The sequence below is a fragment of the Ambystoma mexicanum genome, chromosome 12 (genome assembly GCF_040938575.1).
Source record: "Ambystoma mexicanum isolate Mex_15411 chromosome 12, UKY_AmexF1_1, whole genome shotgun sequence".
Lineage (NCBI taxonomy): Eukaryota > Metazoa > Chordata > Amphibia > Caudata > Ambystomatidae > Ambystoma > Ambystoma mexicanum.
Window position 1 is genome coordinate 76518015 of NC_090936.1, and position 14393 is coordinate 76532407.

The 14393-nt window shown below is 45.0% G+C and overlaps 1 protein-coding gene across 10 annotated transcripts in view; it reads left to right on the forward strand.

Moving 5' to 3' along the window:
* The window catches only part of MAGI2 (membrane associated guanylate kinase, WW and PDZ domain containing 2), a 3248720-nt gene that overhangs the window by 2316245 nt on the left and 918082 nt on the right, over positions 1 to 14393 (forward strand). For all 10 annotated transcript variants that reach the window (XM_069628034.1, XM_069628038.1, XM_069628036.1 and 7 more), the window contains 2 exons: positions 1189 to 1310; positions 10086 to 10268. In XM_069628034.1, coding sequence (XP_069484135.1) covers positions 1189 to 1310; positions 10086 to 10268 — 305 coding nt within the window. The remainder of the gene's footprint in view (positions 1 to 1188; positions 1311 to 10085; positions 10269 to 14393) is intronic.

Sequence of the window (14393 nt, forward strand, 5' to 3'; positions counted from 1 at the left end):
ATTACATTTTGATCACAACTTCCAAGGCAGCTTGGTGAATCCACTTTCCCATGGACAGCGCCAGTGTCTACATCCTACTGTGTCCTGATGCAGGGTCCTGTGACAGGAAGTAGGCTGCAGGTGAGTAGTACCGTCCATGTGGCTATGTCATATCCATCAGAGCAGGCAGGCTCCCTGAGCTCCTGTACATAGAAGAGGAGGTGGGAAAACAAACCCTGGTGGGCAGCCCATGCCAACATTGGTGTTAACAAAGAGAAACAACTAGGTTGAGATTCCAGTCCTATGTGTTTTTTAACCAAGGTACCAATCTTCCTATGAACAAGATCTCTGGGTTTGTTCTAAGTCCACCCTTCTACTGAGACATACCTCTGCAAGAAAATACACAAGTCTGTGATCTGTTCCCCAATGTCTCTAATTAAAAAGTTGGGTTCATCAGTGCGTTGGCATAACACCAAACCACTGATGCTCTACAATAGCTGGAGCAGGCCCTTAACATTCCTGCCACAAAGATACCTGCAAAGGTTTAGAGTTGGACAAGGGCCCTTCAATTTTAGGGCCTGAAGCGTGCTGCATAACACCTCATGGAGGAAGTTCAGTAGTTCCCCACACTCACGCCACTGCATAAACAAAGGTATAATTATGGGTGCTTTCCTTTTGCTTGTACCGCAGGGATGTCAAGAGTGAGCACACATGACCTTAATTGTCCTATGACGTCACAGGAAGTAGGATCATTTTACAACCCTTGACCCTTTCCCAGCCCCTTATGGAAGACTCCTGAAGGGATAGGGGATGGATCAAGGAGTCCTTTATATTTATGCAGCATTTAGGTTGCAAAGGGTTGCTCAAGGAATACTAAGGGAACTGGCAGTGGTTCCATCTGATACTCCTAATGGCCCTTCAATGATCTCCCTATTATACAGCAGTGTTTTCTTTACTATCGCGCCCAGCTGCCTGAGGGTTAAGTGTGCTATGTAAATGAACAAATAAATAAATAAATATCAATATGATGGGATGAACAGATTTCTGAGTTCATGCTGCACAGCGCACCATGCCTCAGCTAGGCCAATCTTTCTGAAGCATCCACTCGCTGGTGTGACAACAGATCTTTGCAGCAACCCATCTGTGTACACAGTCTTTCCATGGTACGCCTTCAGGTTTTAATGACTGTTTTCACATTTCTTTCTGCAGTCACATAAACAGAAGAACTCAATTTGAAAACCCCGTCCTAGAAGCAAAGAGGAAGCTGCAGCACCATAACATGCCCATCACCGACCTGGGAGCGCAGCCCATGAAGGCCCACGCGTACCAAGGTACAGTATCCGCTCAAGCCTGCTAGCAATGCGGCCACCTTGGCAATCCTGCTGTCACCATAGGATGACTTGAAGAGTTATATGCACACGTATTCTGCAGTTATGCATCACAGTTAACGCTTTGTGTTCCCTCAGTATGGATGGGGTGGTGCCCCATACCTTAATCATTTGGTATCCCGCTTCACCCCTACGTGTACTCTAATCACAAGTCATAACCAACCTCTCAAATCAAAGTCCCCCCTCCGTAGGCAACTTTCCTTTTCTTCTCCCTCCTATCTCTGTACCCTTGACATTCACTCCCCGCCCCCCAGTAAATGCTTTGTTATGCTAAGAGCCCGTGTCGCCAGCTTAGTGGTCTAACTGAGCTAAGGAAAAGACATCGGGCCTCATTCTAAGTCTGGCAGTCCGGATATAAGGATGGCGGTAGCAACGTACCGGCACACTTTCCAGACTGCCAGACTATGAGAATGTCTGCAGGGGACGGATCTCCTGGAAGTTCTGACCTGCCGGCTCCTGCAGGCATGTTTCTTACGGAAGCACAGGCACCCTTGGCAACGATGCTTCCGTATCCGCGTTCCCATGGAATCCTACGGGACATCACAGGAATGAATACTTACCGTTCCTGCCACATTACATCCTGGGCCACAGTGACTTGTAATGTCCCGGTGGCACCGGGATATCAGGCGGCGGGAACAGTGTTGCGAGGTCGACGGCAACCCGCCGTTAGCACCAGGGGGTTACCGCCAACCTTCTTATGAGGCCAATCATCATGTTTTAGGTGTTTGAGTTTGGCACAAGAAAGCACATGATATTATCTCCTCCCGGCCACCCGGTACTGCTGTACCCCTCATCTGTGCCCCTCTGTACCCCCCCCCCGCTGTATATCTGTCTTGTTGTTATCTCTGAAAAGCGCTCATTTATGCATATGTGCTGTTGTACACCTCTATAAAGTGCTCTGTTATGCATCTGTGCTGTTGTACACCTCTATAAAGCGCTCCGTTATGCATCTGTGCTGTTGTACACCTCTATAAAGCGCTCCATTATGTATTTGTACTGTTGTACACCTCTATAAAGCGCTCCGTTATGTATTTGTACTGTTGTACACCTCTATAAAGCGCTCCGTTATGCATCTGTGCTGTTGTACACCTCTATAAAGCGCTCCGTTATGCATCTGTGCTGTTGTACACCTCTATAAAGTACTCTGTTGTGTATCTGTATTGTTGTAAACCTCTGTAATGCGCTCCGTTGCTTCTCGAAGCTAGTTCCGCGCTCAATAAATACCATAATAATAATAATAACCTGAAGAAGCACCAGATACTGCACAGGCCCCCTATGACTCTCTACCTGTCCGTAAATGCACATCATTGTATAGTACCATATATATTCCAATTGTTAGTATTCTGGCGTGGTACTGTAAACAGTGTGGGCCTCATTACGACCCCAGCGGTAGCCGTGCTGGTAAAAACGGCACGGCTGCCACCAGAGTCGTGTTTTTTTCCGGCGCCCCAGCTTTGGGGAATTACCGGGGTATTACAGCCCCGGCGGTACCGGAAGCCAGGCACCGGAAAAAGTAACTCCCCATTCCCAATCGTGTCCCATAGGACTCAATGGGAATGGGGAGGACAGAAGCACTGGCAATGTGTGCAACAGTGCTGGTGCTTCGGTCAAAGTCTTCGGGCGTGTGCCGTTCTGTGTGCTAGATCAGACCTGGTGGGCGGGACGGCACCTGCCTGCAGAACTCGGAGTGTGCCGGTTCGGTAACAACGGGGCTGGTAGCTTACAGGCACCATTTTTACCAGACCGGGAACAATCGTAATGAGGCCCTCTATCTCATTCCACTTCCTGTGCTGACACTACAGCACCAAAAGGCTTTTGGCTCATCTATATTCCACTACCCAACTATTTCTCAGCAGCTGGACAGAGGGTTTCTCCACTTACTGTAGTTCCCTTTATGTGGAGCTGCATGCCACAAGGCAAATAAATGAAATAAATAAATTCCTTTCAGCATATTTTGCATTAGCACTTTACGCCGAATGCTGATGCGGCGGCAGCCCTGAGGACTGCAAGCATTATGCGCAGAGCCAAGCCTGCGTACCACAAGTCCCCCTTCCACTGTGGCAACGATCTCCAGCTTGCAAGGTGCTCCCGATCACCCATGTGTCTGGAGTTCCTCCTTAGTCACCCATCTCTCCGCGTCCCTACCCCTCCACCCACTACCTTGTGCGTCGCATCTTCACACCGCTCTCCTCGACTTGCCCTGGCCCTCATGCCACAGCTGGGTGTGTGTATTCTCATGCTACCATGCCCATACAAAGTTCTGCCCTTTCTTTCTTTTTACTGATCTCCACGAACAGCCGCCCTTTGACCTAGTATAAGGCGGGTGGTAATTGCGTCAATGGCCCTACAGGCAGTGTGTACCGTCTGCCAAGAGCCCAGAAAAAAGTCCCTTGCTTCACTCGGGCCATTACCTTGGGACAGTGAGCGAATTAGAGATGGGGCAGCCTCTCTGGAACAGTATTATCATCACTGTGGTGGCCTGTCCACATATCTAGGTGAATTAAGGCGTGCTTCTCATGCATATTCAGGAATTAAGCAGACTTGAAATGATTCTACCAAGGATTCGGTATGACGTTGTTACATCGCCATGCTTTTTTTCACAGAGTTTTTTGCCGAACATTTTTGGTTGAAAAACACAGAAAAATATGGGGGCGGGGTGGGTAAGGGGATATAAGGGAAAGGGGTGTTCGGAATAGGGAATAGATAATAGGGAATGGGACTTGGAGGGGGAACCCCCCAAATAAAAATTTAAAATTCAATGTGTTTTTTCAGCCGACAATACAAATCTCGGGGGAATAAAAATTGCCATTCTACTAACATAGAACCCAAGTGTTTACCTTACCATTAATTGTCGAAATTCACAAGGCATGGCCTTATTTTAGCTCATAGATGAGTGATTGCTTGCCTTATAAACAACATAAAGCCCTTACCGGCGTTTCGCCTCTGGTGGAAGGTCAGCACTTTCATGCACTTTGTAGATTTTACAACAGGAGTAATCAGCTCACGTACAAATGGCAATGGTGCTACATGCCTACTACCATGTTGATCTGTACTAAGCTTCTTTGCCAAAGGGCACTGGGATGAAAACATCGACTATGCTATGTCCTCAAAATGGCCACCCTATCATATTGGAAATTGAAGGGAGTGCTCTCAATGTCTGTCCAAGCGATAGATGACACCATGACTAGCAATACATTTGAAGTGGCGGCAGCAGTGCTCGCTATCGGACCGATGCTGCACCATGAATGGCTACCATTTTGGTGTTCCCCCTTATCGGCAAGATGAAGGGTCTTCTCTTGCCGAGTTATGATCATAAGGGAAGAACAAGGAAGAGCCTGTAAAGGCTCCCGTTATAAAGTGCTACCCGGCTTCACAAGGTCCCTTTTCTTCCCCCTGAAGCCACCTGACCACAGCAGCCTATGTTTGCAATTCCAAGTGTGTGTTCCAAAATGGCTGCCAGCTGGTTTGGGGTATATTAGTCCTGACTTTCCATACCATCATCAAAGTAGCAGTTGTCTGCAGCTTCATGTGCGTGCTTGTAGTATTGTTAGACATTCTACGCCAGTCCATAGTCAAGGGACTATTTATATTTTATTTTTGTACTTGAGTTTTTGTCCAATGCTGACCCTACCTAAAGGGTTTCAGAGCACCTTACAAAGTTCAAAAAGGAGGCAGTGAAAAAAGAAGTTGCAGAATTTTCAGGACAGTGTTGGAAGAGCAGGGTAGACGAAGGGTGGTGGCTGGGGTGGTGGTTTGGCTAGATTATGCATGCAGAAAGAAGTATGTTTTGAGGCTTTTTTTTGGAAAGTGGTGAGGGAGGGTGCAGTGTGGATGTGGAGTGGTAGGACCAGAGGCACCTGTCAAATCTCCAAACTCGTTCAATGCAAAAATACCCTTACCTGACCCAAGTGCCTTCCTGTAATGTTTCATGGTCTCCATCCATCAATAGATTTTCATTGTGTAACACATGATAGACTGTGAACTATCAATGAATGGTTGATCGTACTATTTGTCCGAGGAAACAGGCAATGTGATCTGTCTGTGGCACATGTTAAATACCACAAACAGAAAGAAGCTGTAGAAGAGCAGGTGAATGCTTTCTTGTATCCCTACAAAATATCCCCACCAAAAATATCGCCGTACATATGGCCATTTGTCTCGCCATAGGCGATATTTTTGGGGGGGATAATTTGTGGGAGCGGGGGTAGCGGGAGTGTCCCCCGCACATTTGAAAATAATGCGGGGGTTGAAGGGGTGTCCCCCCGCAGGGTCCATGGGTCAATATCACTGCAAAAATATGGCGATATTTTTGTATCGCGATATTTTTGCGGGGATATTAACACATGGAACCATGCTTTCTCACTTGTACCCGCCCCCTCACCACTGACATTTTGGAACAGCAGGCAAAGGGCTATGGCTGGGACCCCTTGTAATCCCACTACTGCATTGAGTGTATGAGAGACGTTATGCACTCAGACAGCCATATAGAATGTACCCTTGCACTGAAAGTGTGGAAGGACGCCACATAGAAGGATGTCAGCACACGCCTATGGACATCAAGGAGTGTTAAGTGAAATCTGATGAGGGCAGAGTGATTTCATGAAGAAGATATATTAACCTATGCTGAAACAATGTGAAAATACTTAAGAGTGACAATGTAACCGAAGCACCAAGAGAAATATGAACCTAAAGCTAAAGTAATCATGGATGGAAAGAAGAATGAAGTAACCTACTGGTCAATAACTGTAAATACGCAGTAACGCTAAATAGATGAGACATATAGAAGCTTGCTATGGGGGAATATATAACGTGGCAAGGACGGCCATGATAGGAAAATTAACACTGGCTTATGTCGAATTTAACCAAGCTACCTCAGAGACCAACCAAGGCTGCAGAATCAAGAGATACTGGAAATACAGTTTGTGTGGAAAACAGCAATAAGTCGAGGTTGGCCTAGGATCAAGGATACTATTTTAAGGAATAATTGCAAGTCACAAGGGGAGTTACATGGATAAGCCCTGAATGTGAGACATTCCTCTTAGATTAGGGAATCAGAAAACATTTGCAACAGCCAAAGTATTGGACAATTAAAAGCGTTATAAAGTGTATACAAAATAGAGTGAGAAAGTCTCTAGGGGCCAAGAGGAGCAACAGCACCCAGCATAATTGAATTAAATAGCAGAAAATGGAATGTTGAAATGGATACATTTGTTGTCTCTTCAATCGTGATTCAGAAGTTGAAGACAAGGGCTATTCATTAGAGCCTCAGACAAAGATAGTGTAGTGCTCACACTCCCTCAATTATTCCACGACAGTGAGCAGGCTACAAGGTCTACTACAGACGGAAGACTTGGGCTTATGGCCGACCGATGAAGGATGATTAATTAATTGGGAGAACACAGAGTAATCTGACGCAATTCAAAGCAGCTATGTTTTGTTTCACGTGTGTGCTGCTAAAGAACCCAAACTCCAAGGTTGGGATAGTATGCCAACCAATTAGTGGGTCTAAGGGGCAACCTGCTATACAATGTTGCATAGACCAATCTGCTGCTATTTTGTCCGTTATAATCATTACTATACTTATCTAGAGATAGTTATGTAATGTTAAGCCCATTTGTAAAGCGCACGGTCACCCATGGGTATCATGTCGCTAGAGTGAGGAGTTCCCAGGCAGGAACCAAGCATAACCTAGAAAAGGAGAGTTTTAACCGCCTTTCGGAAGGCTAGATAGTTAGAGATTCTCTTAATGGTCACTGTAATTTCTTTCCACAGCTCTGCGGCTGCAAAAGAGAAGGCATGTCCTCCAATTCAAGCGCATTTATATATGGGAACCGCTAGCAGATCAGCAGCAGCAGAGTGCAGTCTCTGTAGGGGAACATAGGGCATGCATTTCGTCTGGAGATATTCAGCCCCTTGGCCGTGAAGAGCACGGTGGACAATGCAGAGTGCCTTAAAATTGACTTGTTAAGACACCGGAAGCCAGTGCAAGGCTCGGAGAATCGGAAATATATGGGCTCGATAAGGAGAGCCAATGGCAATACGGGCAGCCAGATTTTGGAGTTGTTGCAGCCGGTGGATCACACCCTTAGGTTGAGCCAAGTAAAGGGAGTTACAGTAATCCAATTGCGAGATCACCATAGCTGCCACCACATGGAGACGAAGGGGTGCAGGGATCATAGGAAGCACCTTTTTTAGTTCAGGGTATTTCCTACAGATAAAGGACAGTCAATGATGTATTAATCCTGATATTTTCTATATGTAGATAGATTCCCTTAACCAATCCCTTACCTAGATAGGTTTTATTATTTGCCACATAGGATGACATCATAGATGGCGTACATCGGGGCATAAAACCCCTGAATAAACAAGGTTGTGTGTGAGTGTGCATGCATCAGTCCGATGCCTGTCAGTTACCCCTGCTTTACTAACTGAGAATAAAGTAGTACTTTGCCATATTCTTCGAGTCTGTCTGGTTATTTGGTCTGAGATCTTTATTTGTAATTTCATCTAGCACAAGAGATGCTTCAAGGTGCTAGAGCACAAAGCCTAGTTCACTTTTGAAAGAGGTGCAAAACTTAAAGAGGAAATTTTGAATTCCCTATTTAGCCAGGCTGACAAGCACGGTGGGTCTGGGGAGTCCTCTAAGCATGAAGAGTAGAGGGGAAATATTCCTATAACCGACACCATACACTCCAGTTTACAAAGGTGATTGAAAGGTGTATGATTGAGATCAAGGCCTTTTTGGGTGTGTAAGAGGAGATCAAGGTATTTCTAAGATGTTTGTAAATGGAGACCAAGGTCTTTCAAAGGTGTGTGTAAAATGTAGATTAAGATCTTTTAAATGTGTATAAAATTGAGATTAATGTATTTTGAAGGCAGAGGCGTTGCTGGGGGAGGGGGGCTAAAGGGGCTATAGCCCTGGGTCTTTTGGTTTTAGCCCCAGATAGAAGCTCAGGAGCAGCTAGCCCCGAGTGCCGCCAATCCCAGCATAAGCTTAGCCCCTGATCTATTCCAGACCTAGCAACACCCCTGTTTGAAGGTGTGCAAGATGAAGATCAAGACCATTGAAATGTGTGTAAGTTGGAGGTCAAGGTCTTGGAAAGGTGCGTAAGATAAATATCAAGGCCTTTGGATGGTGTAGAAGATGAAGATCATAGAGTTTGTTAGCTCCTAGTAAATGCAGTCCTGGCCTCATGGTACTTTCCTGACAGCCCCGTGAAGACATATTTGAGAAAAAAGATGTCTGCCACTGATCCCGAGAAGGGAGACGTAGTCCCTTCTCTCCTTCCATGATGGCCATTCAAAAGTGAATACAAAAATGAAAGAAACAAGATGGCTGCCATGGAAAGGGAGAAGGGACTACACGTAGTCCCTTCACCCTTTCCGTGGCAGCCATTCAAAAGTGGAAAGAAATAAGCAAACAAGATGGCCACCATGGAACATGAGAAGGTACTAAACGTTGTCCCTTCTCCCTTTCTATGGCGACCATTCATATAGCTTCGGGGACGCGCCGGCAATACTGCTGTTCCCAGCGCCGGCGATGGATCAGGCAGCAAAAAGTAAGTGGGGGGGGCAAGGGTAGGAGTGGGGAAATATTAGTAAAAGGAGGGCGGGGAAGAGGATGCACGGCGCAGGGGAGAACTTACTTGGTAGGGGAGATGGCAGCCTCCAGCACTGATGAGGCTCGGAGGGGCTGGATTACCGTACGGTAATGCCCCCGCTCCGAGCCTCCTCATTAGCTGGAAGGACTAGGCCATGCCCCCACCAGGTACTAATATGAAAATAATGATTGACACCAAATGAGACCCTACATTTGAAGCATCCGACTAGAAAATCAGCAATGGTGGCTGTAATGAGTTGGATGGGCACTGTGAAAAATACAAGGGACATCCATATTAATATCAGAGCATGCTTCCAAGCTTAAGAGAAATGGGACAAGCAGGCTTTGGCCAGGGATAGTGCAAGTATTGATGCCGTCTTAGGCAAAGCACGTCTCTAGAAATGGGGCCCGGTATGATGTTTTTAGGGCCAGTATGGTCCCCCCTGGTTCCTTTCTGCTTCTGCCACCCTATGTATATAGATAGAGTTCAGCCAATAAACAGTGAAGGCACTCTAGGGATTGAGTACCTTTGGAGATACTGAATTACAAAGTCAGTGCCTTAAGCCTTAGACCACAAAGGTCTTCAAACGGTGACTCCCAAGACATTTTGGACCATGACTCCCATGATCCCTCAACACTGACCATTCTCGCTAGGACAGATGGGAGTTGTGGTCTAAAACATCTGGAGAGCCAAAGGTTGCAGACCCCTGACCTAGACGCTTTGCTACCAGATGTGTGGATTGAGGAGTGGCAAGTAAATATTTTATAATACCTCGGGTTCATGCAGAAGATGTTGTAGTGGTCCATCAGCCAATGGTATTTACATTGCTTGGAAGGATAATACAACTAGAACATTCAGGGAGATTTCAGATGAATAAATAAATGTTTTATTCTTGTGTTTAATGGATTGTCCAATTGAAAAAATGTTAATTGGCTCGACTAGTGTTACTCAATATAACATACATACTAAGTCGTCATTTGACCAACGATAGGGATGGCATCTCCCAGTGCTCAGTTACAAATCTAATTTAAACATCACAGGTGAACAACTGTTGGTTCTCATGAATTGACTTGTTTTTATGTCCATGTTTTTTTGCTGCCAACGGTGGACATTCTAGAAAAACCACCTTTCACCCGAGACGCGTCGCAACTCAAGGGGACGTTCCTCAGCACCACCCTAAAAAAAAGCAACATGGGCTTTGGGTTCACCATCATTGGGGGGGACGAGCCAGACGAGTTTCTGCAGGTGAAGAGCGTGATCCCCGAGGGGCCTGCGGCACAGGATGGCAAAATGGAAACAGGTAAATCCAGCCACTACTTTTATATTTTTGGGAACTAATGCCTAGTAGGAAAATTCCAGAACTTTCCATTGGAAGTGTACTGTACTCAAAGAGAATGTGTTTCTATGGGTCAGCGAGGTCCCATCCTTCTTTCTTGTCCTCAGTTCATGTATATCATTAATCGTTATTCATTTTTCTCACATACCCCGCTACGCCTCCCCCATAAGCATATCTACTGAGTGAGCTAGATTGGCCCTAATTGTGTTGGTAGATGTGGCACTGCTAAATTAAACTTTAGTTCTAAAAAGCATAACCCACATGATTCTATGTGCACTTTAGACAAAGCAGCATCCTCTACGAAATGGTGAGACAGATCTAGCCAATAGGAAGGTCAATTGTTTTGCCTGCCTTCTAAACTTACATGAGATGAGAAAATGGAAGAGCAGGGTCATAAAGCAGACAGGTGCAGTAGGCATATGTGTGGGTCTGTGTGTGTGAGCCGATCTTAGGAAGATGAGTGCTAGTGGTCATACTGCACACGTGATACTGAGCATATGTAACTGGTAGTTGGGAACGAGATCGTCTTACCATGGCTTCCTTGCTGGTCATGATTCTTTTTGCTCCGGCATCTGTGGCCTCATGCCCAGACTTGATCTCCTTATTACCCTCCTCTCCTGCCTCCCAAGCCTGCTTTTTCTATTTTTATTTTACTTTCACCATCTTGCTCGCTGCTCCTTTGGGTACGACTACGGGGTCAGCTGCCACTGGGCAAACTGTATCATTTGTTTTTTTCTTCTATAGGGTACACCCCCATGACGCACATTTAAAGTGTGTTTTCTCGTCCCTTCTTGTTTCCCGATTTCCATGCTCCTATTCCTATGAATGTAGTGTGAAGGGGTCAGAAATGTGAGGCAGACAACTCTGTGAAGTTTTCTCAACAAATGCCATTTTATTAAATTAGAAGGTAAGATAAACGCCTCACTATCCCTACCCTGACAAGGATGTCCCTGCCTAAAATAAACTAAAGGAAACACTCTAGCAAAGGATATCTGTCACTCACACTTGTACATACAATAAATAAATAATTAAATGCATGGTAGTCCAAAATAATAAGTAAATTTGTTTAACAACAGCAATCTCTTCTCAGAACATGGGTGAATTCCCCTTACCCAGATTTTAAGCGGAATTCTGCTTCACAGTTCAAGAAAACAAAATAAAGAAATCCTGGTTTGCAACAAAGTTCAAACACAGTTATTTGAAACTTCAATTGGTCAACAGAAAGTTCCAAAACTCCAATGATTCAACAAAGAAAATGGAAGGTTCTTCTTCTTCCTTGTATGATTGATCCTCCTTAAATAAAGGACAACGTCGTAGGTCATGAATAGCAACAATAATTGTCTCGGCAGTATGATTTGCCACAGCTGATAAGTTCTAAAGAAATACAACTTCTTGGTTACAGCTTTACACAGCCACTCCCTCTGCAACATAAGCACATAAATTGTCTCTTTCAGGGCCACTCTGTACCACTTCTTCAACTTCCACCTGGTTTATTCCCATGCCAGGCATATTACCTCCGTTTACAGCTGGTCTACTCCCATACCAGACCCACTCCTCCAAAGGTTTTGTCATCTGGGTATACTCCCCTGCCCAAACAGCATTTCACAACAACAAGTGCTCTTGTGGTTAAGGTCAACTGACAAAATATTCACAAAAGCTTCACAGTATTCAACAGTTTGTAGCTTCAAAACTATTAACAACTCTTTCTGGAAACCAAGTTTCACATTAGTGTTCTTTAATACTCTTCTGTAAATAATTCTCCTCTCCTTGGGAATATCCTTTTCCAGAAGGGCATCCTTTTTTGACACTCTTGATTCCCCACTGCACAAGTAACCAAATCCAGACAAGCAGAGGGTCTTATTCTGCTTTTCCCTTGGCTTTGGCAAAGTGAGTTCATAGCAGCTTTTAACACATCACAACTGAGGCACCTTTCATTAGCCGCCTTCTGCTGTTGGAAATGTCTGCTGGATAGTATGTGCATCATGTTAATCACTTTTGGCTTATACAATACTTGCGGGTATTATTTCTCAACAATTTTGGCCCATTGGGTTACTGGGCTTTCCCTGGACTCATCAATTTAAAGTTACAGTCATTTGGTTTTATTATATACGACTTTTGCTGTTGTTCAATAGTTAGGTAGTCAAAATAGATTGGAAAACTACTTTCACTCATACGTGAGTGCTGTGTTTGCTGCTTTTCAATATTTCAGAATTCCAAGTTACTTTCAGAGCCACTTTCACTCACACGTGAATGCTACTCTCTTTCTGAATGCCTCCCTTGGACACACAAGTGAGTACGGAGTGCTTCGGACTCACTACCAGCATGTGAACTCACTGGTTAAGACGTGCGCCTGCGGCCCCCTCGCCGCTCGCAGGACTTCTGCTTTTGTGGCTCCTTGTGACCCAGCAAACTAAACTACTTCTTGTAGTCTGCCTTCGCTCATGTCACCTGCTGCTGAAGCTCCTTCTGCTCCTGAGGCCCTCAGGTGCACGCCAGCCACCATAGACAGCCTCGAGGCTCTCGGGTGCACGCCAGCCACCGGAGCCAGCCTACTGGAAACAAAAGCTTCCCTCGCCTTTGATTCCCGCTGCGCAACCTCTGCACTTCAGGAGTTCAGAAACCCGGACCCTCCCAGGACCAGCAGCGGATTTCTTCTGCACCCTGATCCCGGCTTCTTCTCTCTCCTCCAACTTCTGTCTGGGCTGCCCGCATGAACCACACTGCTTCTGCTGGTTCTTCCCACTCTGACGCTCACCTATAGTCTGCACCTGAGGGGGCCTTTTCAGCCTGTCAGTCTCCCTCAGGTGAGAGGCATACTTTGCAGTTGGTCCTCTAGGTAGAGCTGAGCGTGCAGCTGAATGTCATCAAAGACACATTACAAACCCAGCAAGGATGCCAAATGCCTGCTTAGCATTGGGCAGCTTCTGTAAAGATGGCTGAACAGATATCTTGACGGGACAATTTAGACCATCCTTCTTTACAGCTGTGAAACAGTGTGTACCTCTGGCACACAGTTTTTGTTCTCGCTCACCCTTCTATAGATTTAGGTATTGTTTGACATGTTTCTTGATGCGCCTGCACATTTAAATCTACTCTTAACCATGTTAACTTCTGTATAATCTCTTCATGCTTGCTCCTTTTGGGTGACTACAGACCAAATGTGGGGCTGGGGAGGGAAAGTGGTGTTTGCTTCAGAACATCATTTTAGTGCCCACCTCTAGGAACTATGTGCTTGGTATGGTATGGTATGAGCACTTATAAAGAGCAACATTCACCTAGAAAAGCCATCATGGCGCTGAGCAAGAGAAACCATCAGTGCAATCGAAACTCATAATACAGTTGCCTTAAGCATAGGCATGCATTTAATATTGTAAAATGATTAATCATTTTTAACCTTTACCTTTCTGGAGGGAAACCCTAATTTTTGCAACGGTTTAAAAAATACATGTCATCCTTATTTGAACATAAATGTAATTGCTTAACACAGTGTTGCGTGTGTTGATTAGAAAGAACTCCAATTGCACCAGCAAAACCAATGAGATCCTGGCTGTTTTGCATAATAAAGAGTATTTTGAGAGCAAAAGAATGACAACAAATCTTTATAGCTGTCATATATGTCTGTGAGAGGTATATGACTGAATCACTAAATACCTAATACACACTGGAATTGGTATGCATTTACTTTTTTTTCAAATTTGATTTTTTAAACAAAGGTCACCCTAACAATGAAGGTTTTGTAACCATCAAGCATATATATAGGTGGTGTCAAACAGGGTTGTTTGTTAGCGGTGCTGCTTTTCAATATTTACACTGCTGCATTAACTTGAGAGTCAAGCTCATTGTCCGGCGCGGTTCCCTAAGATTAGGGCCGCTGCATTACTATATGCAGATAACCTTGTGGTGGTTGATCACACCATAGCTGGTATGAAAGCTATCCTAGAGGAACTTGTTTTTTTTGCAGTTGAACACAACATTCATTTCGTCCAAGAAAGTAAATAGACCTACTACGAATATCAGCTGGGCTACGATTGATTACACTGAGGTCTATAAGTATCTTGGTGTAAATGGATAGTAAACAAGGATATCTTC